General features: G+C 38.0%; 2 protein-coding genes across 3 annotated transcripts in view; one reads left to right on the forward strand and one right to left on the reverse strand.

The window, feature by feature from the left end:
* SREK1 (splicing regulatory glutamic acid and lysine rich protein 1) overlaps positions 1–6,833 on the forward strand; it is a 36,135-nt gene extending 29,302 nt beyond the window's left edge. For both annotated transcript variants that reach the window (XM_015653173.3, XM_033511374.1), the window contains one exon: positions 970–6,833. In XM_015653173.3, the coding sequence (XP_015508659.1) occupies positions 970–1,122 (153 nt within the window). In that variant the 3' untranslated portion in view covers positions 1,123–6,833. The remainder of the gene's footprint in view (positions 1–969) is intronic.
* Positions 6,834–13,488: 6,655 nt separating this feature from the next.
* The window catches only part of LOC107198390 (interleukin-31 receptor subunit alpha-like), a 33,788-nt gene continuing 25,147 nt past the window's right edge, over positions 13,489–22,129 (reverse strand). Inside the window, exons 15-16 of the mRNA XM_015615393.1 lie at positions 21,250–21,313; positions 13,489–17,566 (exon numbers count right to left, since the gene is read on the reverse strand). Of these exons, the coding sequence (XP_015470879.1) occupies positions 17,090–17,566; positions 21,250–21,313 (541 nt within the window). The 3' untranslated portion in view covers positions 13,489–17,089. The remainder of the gene's footprint in view (positions 17,567–21,249; positions 21,314–22,129) is intronic.

Raw genomic sequence — 22,129 nt, forward strand, 5'->3', positions numbered from 1 at the left:
CCCTGTGTTAGGACTTGCCTGGCTCCCTACTTTTAGGAGCAGACAGATCATTGACTAACAAGCAGTGTTCATGGGCAGCTTGACTGTCAAACTGAAAAGATTAGATTTTAAATAAACTCATGATGCAGTTCAAACTCTCCCTCATTGAATTGGTCCTGGTCTGTATATTGGATTCTATAAGAGTAAAATTGAAGAGATGTGAAATAGTATAGGATTTTCCCCTGCAAAATGGAAGGTACTGCAATTAAAAAAAGAAACCTCTTCAATTTGTTTAATCCTGGAATTTGAATAGCAGCACATCTTTAAAGAGTAGTTTTTTGTGCTCAGAATTATTCAGCTGTTACAAAACACCTGGTTTAGATGACTGTTCAAATGAATGAGTAAGAATCTTGCCCAAGAACTCCCTCAAAATGCATCAGATATCTGGCAAAAAATAAGACAGAAAAAGTTAAGTCCTGTTCTATTTTAAAAATCTTGGTGAAATCTTAATTTCTGGAACTGTTTCTCATATGTTGCATGGTGCCACTTGTTCTATAACTTTATATATGACTTTATTGTAGTTAATAAAGACTATTGTTAACTATAATAATAATAATATGTATTGCAATCGAGTACAATAAAATGAAATAGAATACAATGAGTATTTCATAATACACATTACTATAGATTATAATATATATAAAATATATATTACATATATTATAATATATAGTAACAGTTGTTCCATACTTTATGGCATAATTTCTTGGGTGATGGGTTGTTATGAGTGCTGAACTTCAGCCAACTGAAAAAAAAGCTTATTTTAAAAAAAGGCAGGGGCAAAGAAGCTCACACCTTTGTTCTAAAATTTGCAGAGACAAGATATACATGTAAAAATTGAAACAATAAAATGACCAAGAGTTGATTGGAAGTCATAGCCTATAATGCTAAGAATATTATTTTGTTGTCAAATAATTTTATCTTTGGTAGGACAAAGATAACAATAAAGAAGACCAGAATTTGGAAACTGACAAGGAAGTAGAAAATAGAGATACACAAAGGACAGATGAAGTCAAGCTACAGCAGAACGGGAACTGTCAACCAGATGAAGAAAACCTCTCAATTAAAATGGAAGAGGTTTAATGCAAAGAATGGACTTCTAATTCAACTAAGGAATGAAATCCAAAGCATTTTATTTCCCAGAATGAGGAAGAAAATGTCAAAGCAATCAACCTGAATGTGTTGATAGTACTAGTAGCTCCTCCAATTCTTGTGATAGCTTTGTTGTCTTCTTGCTGTAAAGCAAGAGAGCACAGACCAGTAGCTAATACCATGAAAAGGCAGATGCCATCAGAACTATTCATCTCTGAAAATCCATGCATTTCCATGATGGCTGTACTTGTAAAATGATTTATGTTAAGTTTTACTATAAGCTGTTACAAATAACTAGGAACTGAAAGATGTAAACCTGTACTTCCCCAAAAAAGCTGAAGATATGCATTGAAGGGTGTTTAAAATATTGCTTGTTGATGCCTTTTCTATTGTTTTGCCCTGTAGGTTAAAAAAATCCACAAAAACTTTAATGTGTGCTGTTTGATGTGCTTGAAAATGGTGCATAAATATACACACTTTCTTTCCTTGTAAATGACAACTGTAGGGAAAGGGGGTTTAAGCATAAACACGGTTTTACTATTCTTATGTTAAATACTCACAGATTAATGTTTTTCATTTGCTCACTGCTTGAGATTCTTAGGGTTTCTTATTTAAAATAATTTCTTACTAATACCCCTGAAATTAATATTTCTTTTAAGGTATTTGAACGGTGCATGCGCTTTTTCTGTTCCTAAAAGGAATGTTGTCATGTTGTAGATGTTAGGTTAGCTTACAGGGTTATTTTGGAGTTGTTTTGTTTTGTTGTTTTCTTTGTCCTTAGAGAAGTGAGCACATCTATATGACAATACCAGAACTTACAGCTTTGTTTTGCAATGTACTGCAGTGTGTCTGTTCAGCTAAAAATAGTACAGGTGCCATTAAGAAAATAATTTTTTCCTTTTGGTTAAAAAAATACGGGAGCACAAGCAGAAGCTTTAGTGCCTTCTTAAAATGTGGTATTTTCTAGAAATGTATATGTGCTGTTACACATTTTCAGCTAAATCTTACATGATCTCTCTTGCTACTTTGCCACCACCATACTGTAGACAAAAATGCAAGTGACTTGCCAGAATGGTTGTTTGATTCACTTGTTAAAATACTGAAGCTCCATTTTACGTTTATTTTTTATTCTTAGAAGAGATTTTTGAATAAGAGAAAAGATTTCATTTGGGGACCACCACTGTACAAAGTAATAGCTGAATACAAAGTGTGCTCTGATCACCTGCATCAAAGAAAGCCCTTAAAACATTTAATATACATTTGGATGGCCTTAATCGTTACCTCTCTGTTATTTTCTCTGATACCTGTTGGGGGATATAAAAGGAATGGCATGCACAGAAATGGGGGATAAATAATTTGAGGAAGAAGGTTCTAATTTACACAGGGCTTACATAGTAGAGATTCTTTTATCATTTCTTGTGGAGAAAGCGTACAAGAAGGGAGTGACGAAACAAGTGTTTTTGTCATGGCAAAACATGGCTTTTGTTTTCTGGAGTAATTTAATTGGTTACATGAGATTTCTGATAAGTTACACTTCTAAGACATAATTATACCTAAAATCGCGTAGATTATTTTTATTACTACTATTTTAATGCAATCAAATTACTTAATTGCCTTACCTCATGGGAAGTGTTATTTCAGTTAAAATAAAAAACTACATGTATTGGCTATTTGCTTTTTACTTGTTTTACTTTTCTTCTACATAGTTAATTTTTTTCAGTGGAAGGGAAGCATATTATAGGGAATGAAAACTTTGCCCAATTGCTAAGGTAATGAAATCCAATTTGATTGTGAAGCTGCTTAATCACTCCCATTTTTTTATAAGATTTTATGTTCTTGCCACTGTGTACATTTAAGACAACAGAAAATGCTTTACCATGTAAAGTATAGAACAGCCATTTTTGTGATGTATAAGCCACATGCTGTTGGCTGGTAAACAGCTAATTCTGATAAAAGAATAAAAAAAATCTGTATGCTTACAGGAAGACTGTGAAAGATTGTGTCTTGCAACAACAGCTGTCTTATTTATGATGTGTAAGTAGCATAGAGCAAAGAGATTGTTTGTATACTTGTTATCTTTGGTACCATTTCACTAATAAAATAAGTATTTTAGAGGGATGTTTCTGCTGGTACATACTTATTAAAGGAATATTTTTAGACCACCTGGTCTTATTCATAGAGCTTCTTTCATTTGAAATGTAGAAATTAGTGAAAACATACATGTATTATTTATGTTTTCATTGAAAAGCTAAATTTCTCTATTGGGAAGAACTAGAATTCCTTCAGCGTATCCTGTTTTAGCTGGTAGTAGTTTGGTTTCTTGGGTTTTGTTGCCCTGAAATAGTATAGCTCTATGACGTATCAGTTATAAAATATTTAAAGGATTGCTTACACTTAGCCGAGAAACATGCATTTGGAAGTTAATAGTTACGGATGGCAGCCTTAATTTACTAGCTAGCTTATCACATGTGTGGAGCTGTATACAGCATGTTGTTATATTGTATGTTTATTGTGGTTCCCTTACAAAAAGTATCTTGGGGGTTTTTAGGGTTTATGTTAAGGAAAAAGCAGCAACCAGCCACCAAATATACAGATTTCCTCCCCTCCTCAAGTCATACTTTCTTGCAAATACTGTATTTTCTGGTTTTGTTTTGTAAATACTGTGTGGATCTGTGAGGTAGTTAGCAATCTGTCTTACCAGGTGTTCCTAAAAAGCCACTTCTGGAGAACTATTAATCAATAAAAATGCTTATTTCTGCAGAGAGTAGCGCACTTATGAACTGGTAGCATGGCACAGTAATGAAGTTCCAGCCTGCTCCTACAGGATTGAGTGAATCATCCACTGAATGTGTCCATCTTCCATGACAAGTCCATTGCCTTCATCATTAGCAAGCTTATGTGCTGTGCTACTGCGTCAGACCATTTGGTTTTGCACTTTGTAAATGGTAGAGGTTTTGAGAAGTGTGGTTTATGATAGCTGTATTGTTTTACATGTAGTTTCATCTGAATCAGCCCTTACTTGAAAGTGTAAATTACTCGGAAGAGTTTTATATGTTGCCATTTTGCTAAGATCGCATAAAGCACATAAACATAACTTTCCATTAGTGCCCATAGCTATTTTCTCAAGAGGGTTCTGGATAACAGACAGGATTTTTCTTTGCATTCTGAAAGAAGGTAGCAGAAGAGAACTGCTTGATGGATCAAGCAGGATGTCAAACTCAAAATAGAGGTGTCTGTGGCTTATATGATTGCATCAGAGTCAATGGATTCACACAGGTGTGAGGCATGGAATTTTATTTGCAAACACCAACAGTAGTATATTATGTAAAGAGTTCTTAGTTTTCATATGTTGGAATTGGAACTAGGGGTTATAAAAGCACTTGCTTAGAAACTAGAAATATATGAAAAATGCTTGGGAAATGATTGAGATGTGGGTTTTGCCTATTCAGTAATCACCTGCTAATTTTTTTGATGGCAGTTTCACATAGATAGATATGTCTGAACTAGCTTTATATTAGTGGGCTGACAGCAGCCTATACACAGCTTGGATTTTGAAATGAGCTGTGGACACTCCAGTGCCATTTACACTTGTGGAATGAAGTTAAATTTGTAGTTTGTAGTGTGCTTTACATTGCTTGATAGTGTTCTCTGGCCCTGTTACACGTTAGGCAATACCTGAAATTACTTTGAAACTCTTCAGATCTGTTACATAGTAGTTTCTCTCTTTTGCCTTTAGCTTGTACTGCTATCTGTAATAGATTAGGGAAGCAGTGATTTTTTTTTTTTTTTTTTATTTTTTTTTTTGTCTAAGAAGAAGCTTGCTCTGCATGTTATAAATTAGCGTATACTTATTGCCAGTCCTTATTTAGTTATTTTTCATTTATGAGTATGACCCTTGCAAACAGTAATGCCATAATGGTATGTGTGTTGTCTACTTCTAGGTCTGAAGCATCTCTGCATTGCTTTTGTAGTGAAACAAGATCAGAGCTCATGTATTGTTAGAGAAAAAAAAATCCAGACAAAATAATCTTGAGTTTTATAAATGTTAGTGTGATAATAGCATTATAGTGGTAAAAATAATCAGAGATGTGAATTCTGAATCATTATCTGGGGCATATGCTACTTGGTACTTTCCATTATATAGCAATCAAATATCATATTTGATGTTATCATAATTTTGAAAGTAAAAATTTGATGTAGTGGCATAAACACTGAAATCTGTAAATGGCTAAAATCATGTCAATGTGTAGACACTTAGTTCAGAGAGATGTAGTTTTCTCACCAGAGGCTGGAGTATGGAGAATTGAATACATGTAGATATCATTAGGTGTTAGTGCCTAAAGAGAATCTGAAATTTAATTTTGTTTGCTAATACATAAACAGGCGTTTTCAGCTTGTAGTTTAGCTTATTTTTATATGTTGAAAAGTGTAATTAAAATTATATTGAAAACTAAAAGCACCATACAAAAGGATTTTGTTTTTAATATAAGAGAACCACACTTTCATCTGTTTAATTTTAGATTTAAAACATGTCATGGCATGCAGTGTTTATTTTTTAATTCAGGACTGCCTCATCTTTAGCTAGGTCCTACTGCAAGATATGAACATGTTAGCACAAGGGTTTCTTTTGTATTCTCTTCAATGTAATACAGCTTAATAAACTTCTCAATATGTGGATGCAGCTACTTTCCCTCTGGTTTGAGGAGATACAGCCGTTAATACTTTAATTATGTTTTGTTCAAATAAAGAAAACATACTACAGTTGAGAGGCTATCTACCAACTTCAGCTTTTATTTCCTGAATATGTGAACCCTTACTATCTAAGAGGACATTTCTTTTTTTTTATTGTCATGACAAGTCAGTTTTAAGATTGTTGAGCGTTATACAGGAGAACATGGATAGCAAAAATTAGTTTTTAGCTCTTTGTACTATTCTGGAAAGTTTCAGCTTACACTTTGTTTTTTAATTTGTTACATTTTATTATGTTCATCTAGTGCTAAATTTGATGTGAGATCAGAAAGGGTATTCTATACTAGTTGTTAATGAAATTATTCTTTTTCCATTGAAAAGGCTATATGCGTCTTTTTTGGCCTGAAAAGCTTATCAGCAGTGGTAAAAGCATAATTTAATCTCCCTTTCATGCAGTTATTGATAACCTTAATGAGGCTGCCTGTTAACTGGCTTTCTTAGAAGTCGTTGCTCTGTTCTTTCTTTAGTGCAAATATTTAGCTCCTGCACTGATTAGTAAATCATGGGCCGCTTAATAATTGCTACTAGAAAAGGCACCATTTGCATAACAATCAAAGGAATTACTGATTTGGCCCAGAAAGATCAAGAGAGGAATTTAACATTCATAGATTATATAGCCTATCATTGGGTCCTTCATGGTATTTTCCCGACTGATATGGGAGCTGTATCTTAATTTGTTACATATAAATCGCACCCATCACGGTCTGGATTCAGGTATATCTGAGGAAACTAAGCACCACAGCAGCAAAAACACTATTTTCGTTCTCTAAGTTCGATATTTCTATTAATAATGTAGGTATTCTAAGTTAAATTATCAGGTAACCAAACTTGTGCTATGTTGGTAGAGTATATTTTTGCATTAATGAAACAACTATGGAAATGATACACATAAAGAAATGTTAAATGCTATTACATTGTTGTTTTTTTCATAAATAAACCATGTCCCAAAGTTCTGATGGTGTCATAAACTCACTTCCACTACATTAAGATGAAATACAAGACATGACTGTACAATTCTGTCTTCTCTATTTTTAAATTTTTTTTTATTTTATTTTTGTTTTAATTTTTATTTTCTAGGCTTTTTCTGCCCCAGAGTCAAGTGATTTGAAACTAAGTCTGTTGTACTGATACTGACAAGAGTGTTACAGGAAAGGTGATAATGGATTAAGTAACTGAATATATCATCACTGTTTAGTTACAGAAGAGCCTTCTAAGTCCCATCTCTGAGGAGGGGATTTTCTTCTGCACAGGAAACTACTACAGTTTCACCAGAGAGAGTGTCTCACTTTCAAACAGAAAATTAATAAATGTGACTATGTAGAAGACTGTGTCAAAGTAGGAATCAGGAGTTCAAGCAGAGCTTCTGACACTAACAGTACCTGTCAATTTATTGCCATGGGTATTTTCATACTAAAATTTACTTCTCAATGCCCAAGCTCAATTGCTTTGTGTAGTTGGTAAAAATCTAAATAGCAATGATTAGCACATAAAAGTTTGAGATGTGCTTCTAACAGACTGACTTGCTCACTAGTGATCTGATCTTGTGATTTTTGAGGTTGGTCATGTCTGTAATGAGACTCATGGCTGGCTCAGCTCCCACTGATTTGGTCACCACAGGTGATTTAGTCACTACATCTGTGGTTTTGTGAAGTGCATTTCACCGTGCTGTTCCTCTCTGTGAAAGCAGGGAAAAACAGATCTGAGAAACACATTGAGATAACTTTGCAATGGTTCAAAATTGTATTTTGTATAAAATATACATGTAATATGTAGGATATAAAAGTATATTACAGAGGAGACAGGCTAGCCTCTACATAAGCTAGTTTTGGGTACTCGTGGTAATTGTAAATGTAAGTATGTTAATAGACCTATCCAAATTTCACTTGTATCAGTGAGGAGATAATTTCATTCACTTAAGATCCTCACAATTGTGACACATTTGTTGAGTTATGTTTGGTTATGTTAAGTTATGGTATGAGCCTGAGGGAGCTGGAGGCTGCTTTGTAGGGCTGTTTCTCAGGTAATGTGGGACACACAGGAAGTCACTGTAACACTGTTCTTCACTCTTCTAATTTTATATCAGAACTTGGAGTACTCTACTCTGTTCAACCAAAGTGTGTCAATGCTGAATTAATTAACTGGAAGTATACTTCAGAATCTTTTGATGGAAGGAAGTGTTAGACCTGCATTGCATTGCACTAAATGCATTAGAAATAGGCATTTGTGGTGCTGTCATGGCTAGGTAAAAAGTGGTAGCCAAGTATTGCATAAGTTAATTAATTCTAGTAAATCAGATTCCTTTTGATCATTTTTACCTTGGGAAATTTATAGTTGTAAGACTTGTTGTAATTCAGTAGGTGATAATAAATCCTACTGCTTTTAAAAAAACTTTCTTCTGTCAGATCTGTAACTATTCCAACAGCAGCTTATATAACTGCAAATGGAGAGTAGTATATCCCTTTTGAAGTGATCATGTTTCATGGCTTCTGTCATCTTCTCTATGTAAGATTAGCAAGTTTTGCTTTTATGCTCTTTATCAAGAGAGACAGCTAGAGATCTATCAAGACCGTAAAGGCAAGAATTATTATTTTAGAAGCTGTGTCAGCTTCCAGATCATAGTTTTCAAGAGCTACGTAAAAGCAGTCAAGCTTCATTTCATATCTGTCTCCTGATATAGAGAGGTGAGGATTAACTGTCCAAGCCTGCTGGTACCACTGTTGATTCACCTTCTGACTTGTAAGCAGACCTTAGAGATATAAAATGCCTACTATTAGTGATCAAACATCTCTGGATATGATTATTCATACCATGTAAACTTGCTGCTGCTTGGAAGCTGTGACAATGTTTGGGTGGAGGAGGAGTTTTGGCTTTGGGGAGCAGGGCGGGTAGAGTTTATAGCTCAGTCTCCACATTCCCTTTTGTATTGTGAAGGTGTGAACTTGTATATTGTGAGCTATGCATTGAGGTATCTTAAGAGACCTCAGATTGGAAGACCAGATATGTAAATCATGAAGAATTAATGACTGTAGAAGTTGCAGTGTTAGAGGAACGAAAGTAATTTGCAATGAGGCCTTGCTGTTAGATGGATGCTTAGGCAGGATTCTGATTTAGTGCTTGTACAGAAACTTAGCTTTATTACTCTGAATTTATAACCTTTAACCCAAGCTTTTCAGAAAGCTCATGATGTTCTTGCTTTTGTGCTGTGCTGCTTTAAAAAGACACCTTTTCCAGTATGATACTTTGAATCAAACCGGAAATCCTCTTTAAATATGGTTCTATGTATCACTTAACAAAAACTTCCAGATCACAGTCTTTGGTTTGCTGTAGCAGTACATTATTTTTAAGGTGTTACCCTTATTGCTGAAAACACAGGCTAGTTGTGTGACCCAAGAAAGGAGGTTTGCAAGAAAACTCCAAGCCCCTGGAGGATTGTTGAGGGAATTACGGTGGAGAAACAAATTATTTTAAGCCGGAATTAGTCCTGGGATGTCAGAAAGCATGTGACAGCTGATGTAGGGAGTGCATCTTCTGGAAACTGGGCTATGCTGCCCTGCAGTGTAAAACTCAGTGCAGGAGCACCCCTTCCTGAGCTATCACAGTAAGATTTCAGGTAGTGTTTTAAATACTGCATATTTAGACACTGAGTGTGCTACAGGATTTGTTGCAAGACTACTGCAAAGCACCACTATTTTTAGTACTCTATCACTGCTAATTTTGTACTCTAATTCAGTAGTAATCTGCTGAAATCCACTGAAAAGTGATGTACCTACGTACACATTTAACAGGAGATACTCCATGTACAGGTGGCAGGGCCTTTTCAGTCGTATCTGAAATACATTTGTTTTGACTTCTATATTATGCTCAGTTCATTATCTGGTGCCTTGGACCAGCACTCGGGGACTAAAGCTGATGTATGTTGGAGGTTTGTCTTTAACACTTATTAATTGTTGGAATGTAGTTGTTTGAACTATTTCTTTTGGAGGGAGGAAGGTAAATTAGAATGCCTGACAGCAGGAAGGTGCTTTTATTTAATCTAAGTGAGGAGAAAATGAAGTAAATCAGAGCTCTGTGGTGTGCTGCAGTGCAGTTTATGATTGCAATGAGTTTTGCCAGTGAAGAAAAGGAAAGGGAACTGTAAAGTTGGATTCTGTAGCATGGCATTAGCAGAGTACCATGATGCCAGTGTGCAAATCTGGGCCACCTGAGCAGCACAGCTGGTTGCATTTACAAGACATATTGGGCTGCTGGACGGATAGACAATGCATGTGTAGGGATGTGAAGAGAAATAACCAGTGTGTCTTGCATCTTTTGTTCTTTGCATCCATCCTTTTTGCCCCTTGGGGCTTTCAAATAACCAACCAATATTATAAAAAAAAACCCGAAAAACCCAAAACAAACAACAAACAAATCCAAAACGTAACTGTCCTTAGAAGTTGAAAAATATGTTCTTTTGTGCTTGTGAATAGGTCTCCAGTGCTATTTCTCTGTGTCCTAGAATCAGGTCCTTTCATCAGGTCTGGAGAGCAGAAAATGAGTCACATAGAGTACTACAAACAAAACAGGCTGACTATTTATCAGTAAAATACTTGGTGGATTGAGGACTTTAAAAAGTTCTCTGCAACCCTGCAGCTGTAAATAGACAAATATGGAAACAGAGAGGAAAAACTCTGATGCTTAAAAAATATCAGAGTAAGGAATGTTCTTAGAGCAAATGGCTTCAAAGCAATTGTATAATGGATTTATGAGTACATACACAACCCCTTTTGGAACTGCACGCTCCTTAAGCATTCCAATGGAGGTACAGACTATATAAGGTGAATTCAAGTATGCTACCACACTTCTGCTTTTCTTACTTATTTTTGTGAAATCCATAGGGTCTTCTGATGAAGGTGAATGAACATTGAAATAAAGTGAATAGGAGCACATGCTACTTTACTAGTATAACTGGTTTTGGAGCTAGGGATTTTCTCGACATCCGCAAAATCTCTTAGTTATTAATGGAAATATTTGTATTCTTTTTCATAGTGGGATCCTTAATAGTAATGTTCATTTTCATTGAGCCAGTGCATCCACTGTAATTTTTATCTTTTTCATAAATACTTTACAGCATTTGAAGAACATTCGTATGACCCAGCATAACTAGTTAGAATTTCAATGTGACTAAATGCTATTCCTTTTTAAACTGTAAGGTTCTGACCTGTGTTGTGTTGAAAAGTCTTTACCTAGATAAATAGCTCATCTGTGTATGTTGTGTGGGCATCGGCAATTACAGCTTCTTTGACACAGCTGTGATAATTAAGTTGCAGAAACACATGTAGCTTTCTTTCCAAAAGTGAGCAGGTAGCTCTTGAAAATAACACACAGAAGTCACAGTGGCCAAGTTGACTGTGTAACCTACTAAACCACCAGATACTGAAAATGCAACCAAATGTAATGTTGTAAAAAAAAAGCTGTAATGCCAAAAGGGTATTATTGTGTCTCACGGATCCTGATTCTGGTGATACCCAGTAGCTATATGCATGAAATGAATGCTAGAATGGTTATTTAATTACAACTCAGAAGAAAGGAAATGTTTGCTGATTGCTGAGTACCTTGGCTTGAACCACTACCAGCGAAGTTTAACAGTAGCAATTAGAGAAACACAGAAGTAGGTTGAAAAAGACCTTGGAGATCAAATCCAACCTATGACCTAACACCACCGTATGAAATAAACCATGGCACTGATTGTCACATCCAGCCTTTTTTTAAACACCTTGAGGGATCTCAACTCACCATCTCCCTTGACAGCCCATTGCAGGGCCCAATTTCTCTTTCTATGAAGAATTCTTTTCTAGTTGCCTAATTATCCTCTGGCACAGCTTAGGGCTGTGTCCTTTTGTTCTGTCAGTGGTTTTCCAGGAGAAAAGACCAACCCTCAACTGGCTACAGCATCCTTTCAGGCAGCTGGAAGTGATCAGGGAGTGATAAGGTCTCTCCTGAGCCTCCTTTTCTCCAGGATAAATAACCCCAGCTCCCTCAACTGCTCCTCACAGGACTTGTGCTCCAGACCCTTCACCAGCCTTGCTGCCCCTCACTGGACTTGATGGTCCAGCACCTCAACATCCTCCCTATAAACTGAGTGGCACAGAACGGGACATGGGATTTGAGGTGTGGCCTCACCAGTGCCCAGGACAGGGGGACAATCCCTGCCCTGCTCCTGCTGGCCACACCATTGCTGAGCCAGGCCAGGATGGCATTGGCCTTCTTGGCCACCTGGGCACAGCCTGGCTCATGTTCAGCTGCTGTCACCAGCACCCCCAGGTCCCTTTCTGCCTGGCAGCTGTCCAGCCACTCTGTCCCCAGCCTGTAGCACTGCAGGGGATTGCTGTGGCCAAAGTGCAGGACCTGGCACTTGGTCTTGTTAAACCTCATATTGTTGGACTCGGCCCATCTATCCAGCCTGCCCAGATCCCTCTGCAGAGCCCTTCTACCTTCCAGGTTGTTGATCACTCACACCCAACTTGGTGTCATCTGCTAGTTTGCTGTGGCAGACTCAGTCCCCTCATCCAGATCACTGGAAAAGACACTAAACAGGACTGGCCCCAGCACAGACCCCTGAGGGACACCACTGGTGACTGATCCCCAGCTGGGTGCAGCAGCATTCAGCACCACTCTCTGGGCCTGGCCCCAAATTACTGTTTGGGAAAGGCCAGAGAATACCTGTAAGAGCTTTATTGTTCTGTTATCCACTTCTGTGCTAGCAATCAATGAAAAACTGGCTGCAGCCTGTAATTTTTCATGTAAAATAACATGTTTACTACTCTCCAGCTTGCCTAGGCCCCAGTGTCTCCAGTAAGGACCCGAACCCATTTAATCTGTTTCTCTCTCAGTGCTGGCTGTAGCTTTGCCTGACATTCTTCAGGACTTTTCTTTGTCCTTCCTGTGTCTACCACTTCAACAAATCCAGATTGCTTCCTTCATGGGTATTCTGTAAAGTAATAAGCCCAGTTTGCCTGAGGAAGGCTTTGTGGAAGGAAGTTAGAGCATAGGTCCTACAAGAGGTAGCTGAGGAAGATGAGGATGTTTAGCCTGGAGAGAAGGAGGCTCAGGAAAGGGATCTAATCACTCTCTACAACTGCCTGAGAGGATGCTACAGTGAGATGAGGGTCAGTATATTCTCACAGGTAAGAAGAGACAGGATGAGAGGATATGACCCCAAGTTGCACCAGGGGAGGTTTAGATTGAATATTTAGGAACATTTCTTCACAAGAAGAGTTGTGAAGCCTTGGAACACACTACCCAGGGAACTGATTAAGTCACCATCTGAGGAGGCACTTAAGGATATAGTCTAGTGGTGGGCTTGGCAGTCTTAGGTGTGCTGTTGGACTCAGTCCTGAAGGTCTTTTCCAACCTCAGTGATCCTGCTTTTCTGTGAAGCACTGGAGGGGTCTCTGAGGATGGGTAATGGGAATGACCATTTCTAGCACAGCAGGTTTATTTCAGTTTTCTTGTCAAAATGGTGCTTCTGCTGTAGAATTAAATAGGTATGAGGATAAGATTATTCCCATCCCAACACCACTGGCATGGAGTGATTTGTCTTAGCAGTCTTCTATAAACAGTGCTCAGAAGTGAGTGGTGTAAGCTGTCACAGGTTTTATTACCCAGGTTGATACAAATTTCATCAACATTGTACCAGAACACATTTAACATCATTCAGGCAGCAGACACACAGTGACACTGAGAGAGAGAAACAAGCAAACCAAGAGCCTGTGACACACAGTCAAGATTATCTTCTGTAACTAGAGGTCTTTCATGAATGCTTCATTATTTGACAATTTTTGTAGCAATAACTGCAGCTGATTTGGGTTGATAGGATGCCCCTGTGTTCTCTGCTTTCCAGACAACTCTGCTTGAGTGGAGATACTATTGTGCCATAAAAGTAGCTTTAAGGGTTGTCACAGTACCTCAGAGGTTTACATTATGAGGCAATTCTTAGATATTTGGTAGATATTATTATTCATTTATTAACTAATACATAATAAATCTCTACAATTCTATGGTTGCTGCAATCTCCTGTTCCAGAGTGAGAACTTGCTTGTTTTGCCTCTGACATAGTGTTAATTTTGAGAGCTAGCTACTGCACTGTAGTCTGACTTCAAGCACTAAATAAAAAATATAACAAAAAATAAAAATAATATTAAAAAACCTTCATGTCCATGCAAGAAAAAAACATCTACTCTGGATACCAGAAAAATACATGTGTACTAACCTAACTTACTATATTAGAGACTGAGTATTACTTTCCTTTCTCTGTAAATATGGAATGCCGAAGTTCTGTAACCTTGCAGTATTATATCCCATGCTATAAATCACTATGCTGATGTGCCTGCAGGTCTACAGTTATCTAAGCTTTTACCATGTCTAAATTCTCACTAATGCTGACAGTGGTCATCCAGAGCTATGCTGACTGTGAAAAAAAAGAAAAAAAAAAATTATAAACCACTTTTTTTGTGGTCCTGAGCTTTTGTATCTGCAATTTCACTTAACATAACATATATTGAAACTAAGAGCACTACACAAACCACTTGAACAGTACTATTGCACATGGAATGAACTATCTCACATGTTTATCCATATAGGAAAGCTGCTGCAGTCACAATACACCAGTATATGCACACATTTTCTTAAACTGCCTGAAGAGGTCAGGGAATGCAACTAGACGATTGTTGTAGGACCCTTCTAACTGAGCTAAAAATCTCCACAGAAGAGCCAACCAAAAAAAAAAAAAACCAAACTCAGAGAAATCTATTTTCCCCTAACCTGAAGACCTGAGCATGGTATGTATATCTCCTAATCCTGTGTCCCAAAGTACATTATTCCAACTAAACTTCCTTTTTGGCTGCATGAAACTATTTAGCAAATGTACTCTTCTATTTCTCTCCATATAAAATGTTCTTTCTTTGCTGTCAAAGGATACAACACGATGGGAGGAGTTCTTAATTAATATCTAATCTCCACAGCAAGATTTTTCATGTATCTCTTATTCTCCCAAATGTACTGTTTACAGACATTGTGCAAATATTGCTTTAATGAGATCAATATTGTGAGCTTTATAACTGAAAGTAGAATACATCTATACCTTCTATTTAATATCCATGGGTGCTTCTAGTACAATTCTCCTGTTCTGCTATGTGAATTTTCTTTAGCAAGATGTCATACAATGGCTAGTACAGTGGAGTTGATAATCACCAGGTTAAAAGCCCAAGCTATGTGTTAAGATTCATGTATCAAGGCTGTTTCATATACTAAAACTGCTTGCAAGCCTTTGGTTTCGTTCTACCTACTTACACATACTTTATGCGTAATACGTATTGGTTTGGTAGCTGCAGAGTAAGAAAAGAGGAATTCAGTGTTTAAAGGAATGAGTAAAGCTATTGCAGGTACAAACTGCACCAGGAAAATAAGTTTCTTCGACCAGAAATGAAATAAATGCTGTAAATAAGGAGCATTGATAACTCTTATATTCTGGAAATGGACAAATTATGGCTACTTGATAAAGATTACATTTCAGGACTTCATTGTCTGGAACAGCATTTCAACACCACTACTAGATATTACAAATAAAAATATCTCCACTCCAATAGCTCCAATAGCTCCAATAGCTCCAATAGCTCCAATAGCTCCAATAGCAGGATCATTTGCATTCTCTTAAATTCAAATCAGGCAAAGCCACCAGATTAAAGTTCAAAGAAAGAAGAAAGATATATAAAAGACTGCCCAAACTTGTGTGAATTCTACGGAGTGCTTCTCTTACCCCTTGTTTAAATTATGAGATTTAACAGCCACGAGTGCACATTGCTTTGTGGAAGAGAAATTAATTTTAAATGCTAAGAAACAAAACAGTGCATAACCCACAGTGAAATACAGGTTTGTTCCTGGCAGTCTTAAGAGATATAGAGAGATGTAGCTAAAGAGAGACTGAATATAAATAAGGAAAATGAACAAACTGGGTTTTGTTATGCATTCTCATTAAATCAATGAAATGGGGATATGGAATATCTGAGTTTTTGCAACCGTGGCTATTCTATAATTCATACTGCTTAATATGGGTGGAAATATTTGTGTGCATGCCAGTCATCCTTCACCTTCTCTTTTAATGAGACATTTAAAAAATGTCCATCTGTGGATTCTCTGGTGCTTACAATACAGGTGATCACTTTCTTTCTCCACAAAGCAATTTTAATAAACTACTCCTTCAACTTGAGACAACAAAAATAAATTGGGTCCTCTACAATAAGTGCAGATCATTAATGCCTGCAAAGTTCATGACTGAGTAACTCTTGTAAGCCAGAAAATGGTTCAGACTCCTTGCATTGTGGAGATACCTGATGGAGTTGCATAGAAAGCATATTGAGGAAGACCTTTTTTCTCCTGTATTCCAGTGGCTCCTATTCCATGCAGTCTTTGGAGGTATGGCTTGAAATATCTGTTCAGCTCCTGAAGTCTGTCCAACAGTTATTGTCATTGCAATGTGAAAACATATCTGCACCTACACATCATCACCAACTATGGATGGTTTTTTCTGAATGTGTAGGTAATTGTAGGAGGAAATAGCCTTAATTTAATGCAAGTAATGACTCCAAAACTGTTAATGAAACTTATTATCATCTTCACTTAGCACTATTTAGCTACAATGGCTAAAGTTGTAAAGTTCTAGAATGTAAAGCATTTATGGTGTTTTATGTAGATCAATAAACAAACTTTCCATTCCTAGTTTGAAAGATATGCACTGATTTCTTCAGCCAGCTTTGACGAACTGGAGAGCTTCTTTGGAGTGGTAGATACTTTGCTGGAATTTTTTTTGCTGAAGAACTTATGAGATTTGAAAATCAGAAACCTGAAACTGGTCATAGTGAGTACAGAAGCCTTGAATGGCTCCTGAGTACCCTGGGAAAAAAATACCAAGCAAGAGGTACTTTACTGAAAGATTTTTCATATAAGTCCCTGAAAGTCTTGCCTGTGTGAAGATGGTGGGACTTTCCACTGAATGACTGTGGTGAAATAGCTAATCTAATCATATTATCAGTCTACTTCACCAAGGAAACTTACCATAGTGGAGATAACTATTGTCACAAGCTCACTCTCCCATATGGTCCCAGTGGCTCCACTGAAGTATTAAAGATTTAGAACTTGATTTCATGGTAAGGAAAATAGTGAAGATGCTTCAGATTTAATTGGCTTGTCCCATGAAATTTGGTCCAGATGGCAAAAGTACCACCTGGCTTTGTTTAAGGTAGTCCTGGGAAGAAAACAAAACTTCATGCACAGTTTGTGCTGGCTTACTGCTTAGTTCCATTTCCAGACGAGGATGAGCAGTTCTTTCAGGCATGCTCACAGCCAGGCTCATCAGGGCTTTCTGACTAAACTCCATGCTGGCATAGTCACTCAAGAATGGTACTTCAATGGAAATGGTGTCTTCTTCACTTGTAACTGCTTCTGAAGGGATTTCTTCAGTCCTTGGGCTCATGTCTGTGTTATTGCTGGGTTTTCCTGACTGGCAAATGTCATGCTTGCTGTCTTCTCCACCATCTGTGAGGAGGTCTAGCATCAGAGGAGCCTTTGGCTCATGCTCTATGACAAAAAGGCTGGTGGTATCATTGTCTGACAGTGCCTGAAGCAGTGACCTTGAAACAGGTTTCCAATCAGTCTGTGAGACAAAGCAAGGAAAAATAATAATATGCTAATTAATTTTATCTCATCTTTGGTTATAGAAATATGAATAAAAATACTGAATTCTGTAATTTAAAGGACCATCTCCAGTCCCATAGTATTTAATCAAAGTTTTTCTTGCTTTTATGTTTACTTGGGACCAAAAGTGGTGATAAAAATGTGCTGTTCTGAGAACACAGCTTTTAAAATATTTAGCAAATATATCACTACAAAAAGGCAGGAACTTGAACAGCAGCCAGACAAGATTAAGCTGTCAGCTTCTATGAACAGTTTGTTATTAAACTTCACACGGTGTTGTGATCTGAGCATACCTGGTTAACAAGTTTTTGCAAATTTTGGATGGTTAAATGGAGAATAGTTGGTAACACCACGTTCCCGTATTGTCCACCTAGATTGTCCCGTGTTTGACCATATTTGCCGTAATGTTTTTTAAATTATGGGCAGGCTGATATAGCTATTAGATTTTTTTGTTTCCTTCACCCCCCTGCCCCCACTTGCTCTGGAATTGTTTACACTGTTTTTTTTATTTTTGCAAGAAATAAGTTAGTGTGTATTGTTTTTTGTTTTCTTTCTTCTTACAATTTATGATCTGACCAGGAAACGAGAATGTTGTTTTTTGAAGTCTCAGCAATACCAAATAAAATATCTCTATTTTTCTCTTGTAATGGGATAAGTAGACATCACTGCATGGTTAACTTCTGCCTTGTTTTGAATAAAGATCTGTACCTTCATTATCATACTTTTTTATGAAGAGCAGCCCAAATTCCAAAGCTACTGAATCTAAGATAGGTTTTGATGTCTACGTGGACTTCATTAAAGCCTGTCGTACTACTTCCCACAGAATTCTCCTGGAAAAACAGGCTGCTCCTGGCTTAGACAGGTGCACTGTTCACTGGGAAAAACTGCCTGGATGGCCAGGCCCAGAGGGTGGTGGTGAGTGGAGTTACATCCAGCTGATGGCTGCTCACAGGTGTTGTTCCCCACAGCTCAGTACTGTTTAACATCTTCACTGATGATCTCATGGGGTGCACTCTCAGTCAGTTTGCAGGTGACACCAAGCTGTGTGGGAGTGCAGATCTGCAGGAGGGCAGGAGGGCTCTGCAGAGGGATCTGGACAGGCTGGATCATGGGCTGAGGCCAATGGTGTGAGGTTCAACAAGGCCCAGTGCTGGGTCCTGCCCTTGGGTCACAACAACCCCAGGCAGCTCCACAGGCTGGGGCAGAGTGGCTGGAAAGGACCTGGGAGTGCTGGTGACAGCAGCTGAACATGAGCCAGGCTGTGCCCAGGTGGCCAAGAAGGCCAATGGCATCCTGGCCTGGCTCAGCAATAGTGTGGCCAGCAGGAGCAGGGCAGGGATTGTCCCCCTGTCCTGGGCACTGGTGAGGCCACACCTGGAGTGCTGTGTCCAGTTCTGGGCCCTGACTGCAGGAAAGACACTGAGGTGCTGGAGAGAGTCCAGAGAAGGGAAACAGAGCTGTGGAAGGGTCTGGAGCACAAGTCCTGTGAGGAGCAGTTGAGGGAGCTGGGGTTATTTATCCTGGAGAAAAGGAGGCTCAGGAGAGACTTATCACTCCCCACAGCTGCCTGAAAGGATGCTGTAGCCAGGTGAGGCTAGGTCTCTTTGCCTAGGTAACAAGTGACAAGATGAGAGGAAATGGCCTCAAGTTGCACCAGGAAAGGTTTAGGCTGGATATTAGGAAGCATTTCTTCTCTAAAAGGGTGGTCAGGCTGTGCAGGGATGTGATGGATTCACCACCCCTGAAAGTGTTTGGAAAAAGTCTACGTGTGTCACCTGGGGACATGGATTAGCAGTGAACACAGTGGTGGTGGTTAATGGTTATGGACTTGAGGTCTTTTCTAAACTGCACAGCAATGCTATCTATGATTCTGTATGAGAGAGGCAATATGTGAAGAAGAAGAAGGATCTTCGAAGAACCTTGCCTTTATGTGAAGAACAGGGACTGATTTAGGTGACTGACCGACATTTTAGTTCTCCATTGTTCATTTTCCTGGTCTCTATAAATGAGAGTGTCTCCAGTTCTTCCTGCTGCTCTGTGCCATGGGACATATCATTGACTTGTATTTTGTTAAATAATCCCCTGTCTGGACAACAAGATCTCTTGCTGCCTTTTGGGATTATTTTTGTGTTTTTGTCAAGAGTTGCTAAGTTGCTCAAATAAACTGGTGCAGCTCAATCTTGGAACAGCTAGAAACCTTATAAATGTACAGAATATGGCAAAATTTGCTCCGTGCCTCTGTCTTGCCATGCCTGTTTGGGGAATACCTTTCTCCACAGTTCATTAATTGTTCAGAATACCAAATTACTTCTAGACAATATATCTGGTAAGCTGTTTATTGTACTTCTCTTGACATAGTGCTTTTTCTGCTTTCTCCCAAACCGTTATCTGGTATCTGGTATTTCTGTGTCTGACATGTTATCAACATTATATTATACTCTACCAGGCATGGTTAATACAGACTTCATTTCCTTTGGCAGTTGCATTTCCTCTGCAGGAAAAGCTAAAGGCATTTTAAATTAATATATTTTGCTTTCAAGCATTTTATGTCAAAATGGCACCGTGGTTCATAAAACCTACTCATCCTTTCTGTTGCATGCAGTCTCAGTGTATTTCACTTGCAATCCTTCATTGCAAAATGACTACCTGATGACAGCTCTGATCTCATACCTTCTTTATCTATATTTAGGTGGAAGAAAGGAAGAAAGCAGGAGAGGAAGTCCTGACCTGTAATACGAAAATCCATACTTTATCAAGGAAAGCAGTACTAACTCCTGCTACAAAAACACAATCATAGGTGATCTGAGACTTAAGAGATAAACTTAGGTGTTCTAAAATGAGGACTTTTAGTATCAGATGTCACCAAAACTGCAGCAGAAATCTTATTAAAAGGGGGAAGGCATAAAGGCAAAGATACAAATAAATCCACTAATAGGCAAAAGTGGATAATGTGGTCTCCAGCAGCTGCTTCTAGTACAGCTAGTAGCTGTATTTTTTCCTAACAGCTGATTTCCCTGCTTCTTTAGTGCTGAAATTTACATATACTTGCCAAAACATATGGGAAAGATGTGGCCAAGACATGGGCATGCTGCTGAATGCTGGTGCCTGTTGGGTGCTCCTCCGACAGCTTCCAGCTGCCAGTCAGAGCCCCTGGATTGCTTAAAAGGCATGCAGGGACTGAGCAGTCAGGAGCTGACTTCAGAAAACACCATGTTACGTGGCCTCTGTCATAATATGTCTCTGGAATTAGGCCACAGTTCACTACTTTATATTTTTGATAAATTGTACTTAATAATCAGTTTGAGTTGGTTAAAACTGACTGCATATAAAAACTGAATTTCTCTCTTTAGTCTCCATCTACCCCATTCAGCTTTGATTTGCTCTTTTAAGAACCACGCCTTTAAAAATGTTCTACATTGTACGCAGAAAAAGTCTGAGACCTTTATTAAATTTAAAAGTATATACAGCCTATGCCTGAATAACAACCACCTCCCATTCTATATTTTCAATATTACCCTGGCTTCCAAGCTGTTGATATTAGACATTTACTACAGTGAAGTGTGAAAGAACAGATAACTAGCATCATGATTAATCAAAGATCTCCCCTGTGTATTTTTTCATGCCATCAATAAGAGTACTTGCCATATCTTGGAGTGCACTGCTGTTTCTTGGGCTTGGTACACTGGGCCAGTATGATATTTTCAGCCTGTAAAAAAGTATCTTACATTTATCAGGTTAAATGACTGAAATTTCCTATGCATTTAAATTAATTGCTGGTCATACATAAGATATTAACATTTTTGTAATCATCAGAAAAGGTTTCTACAGAGACATTTAATCATAATGCTAATTAAAAGCAAGACCAATCTCGGTAATCTACAGTGAAATGGTGAGTTAATGATGATTAGCATCTTTGTTTAATGACAAAGAAGCTGTGAAAGTCTGGCAATGTTGTGTCTTTCTGTACATTTAATATAATGTTTCAATACATCTAATTTGTTATTTCCACAAAACCTCCATCTTCCTCAAGGCCTTTGGGACATACAGGATGGAGTTTGTTTCCGTAAGTATTTGCTCCTGGGCTTTGATTTAAAAGTTTCCTTTCCCCTGAAAAGGAAGAGCAAGATATTGTTGCATTCAGCCCATGCACAATGGCACGGGTAGTCTGGATGAATCTTTGATCAACACAACTCCTGCTCCTTCCTGATTGTTTTGAGTTTGACTTATTCTGGGATCTATTATATACAATATCTCACCTCCATAAAAAAAGCCTCAACAAAACTATAAGAGAGACTGAGAGTTTAAGTAGTCTATCACTCTGCTTAAGTGTTGGCTTCAGTATTTTCCAGCTTTGAAATTAAATCTAGACTTCATTAGTTTTATGGTACTTTGCCTCTTTCTAGGCTGTGGTTGGAGGTAAGGTCTGTGGCTGTAATACTACTGGATCTCTTGCTGATCCTGTGAAGATGGGTGGTTGGCTGGCTGGTGAGTCCTTTCTTACAAATCAAGAAGGGAATTGAGA

Source organism: Parus major, chromosome Z (genome assembly GCF_001522545.3).
Source record: "Parus major isolate Abel chromosome Z, Parus_major1.1, whole genome shotgun sequence".
Lineage (NCBI taxonomy): Eukaryota > Metazoa > Chordata > Aves > Passeriformes > Paridae > Parus > Parus major.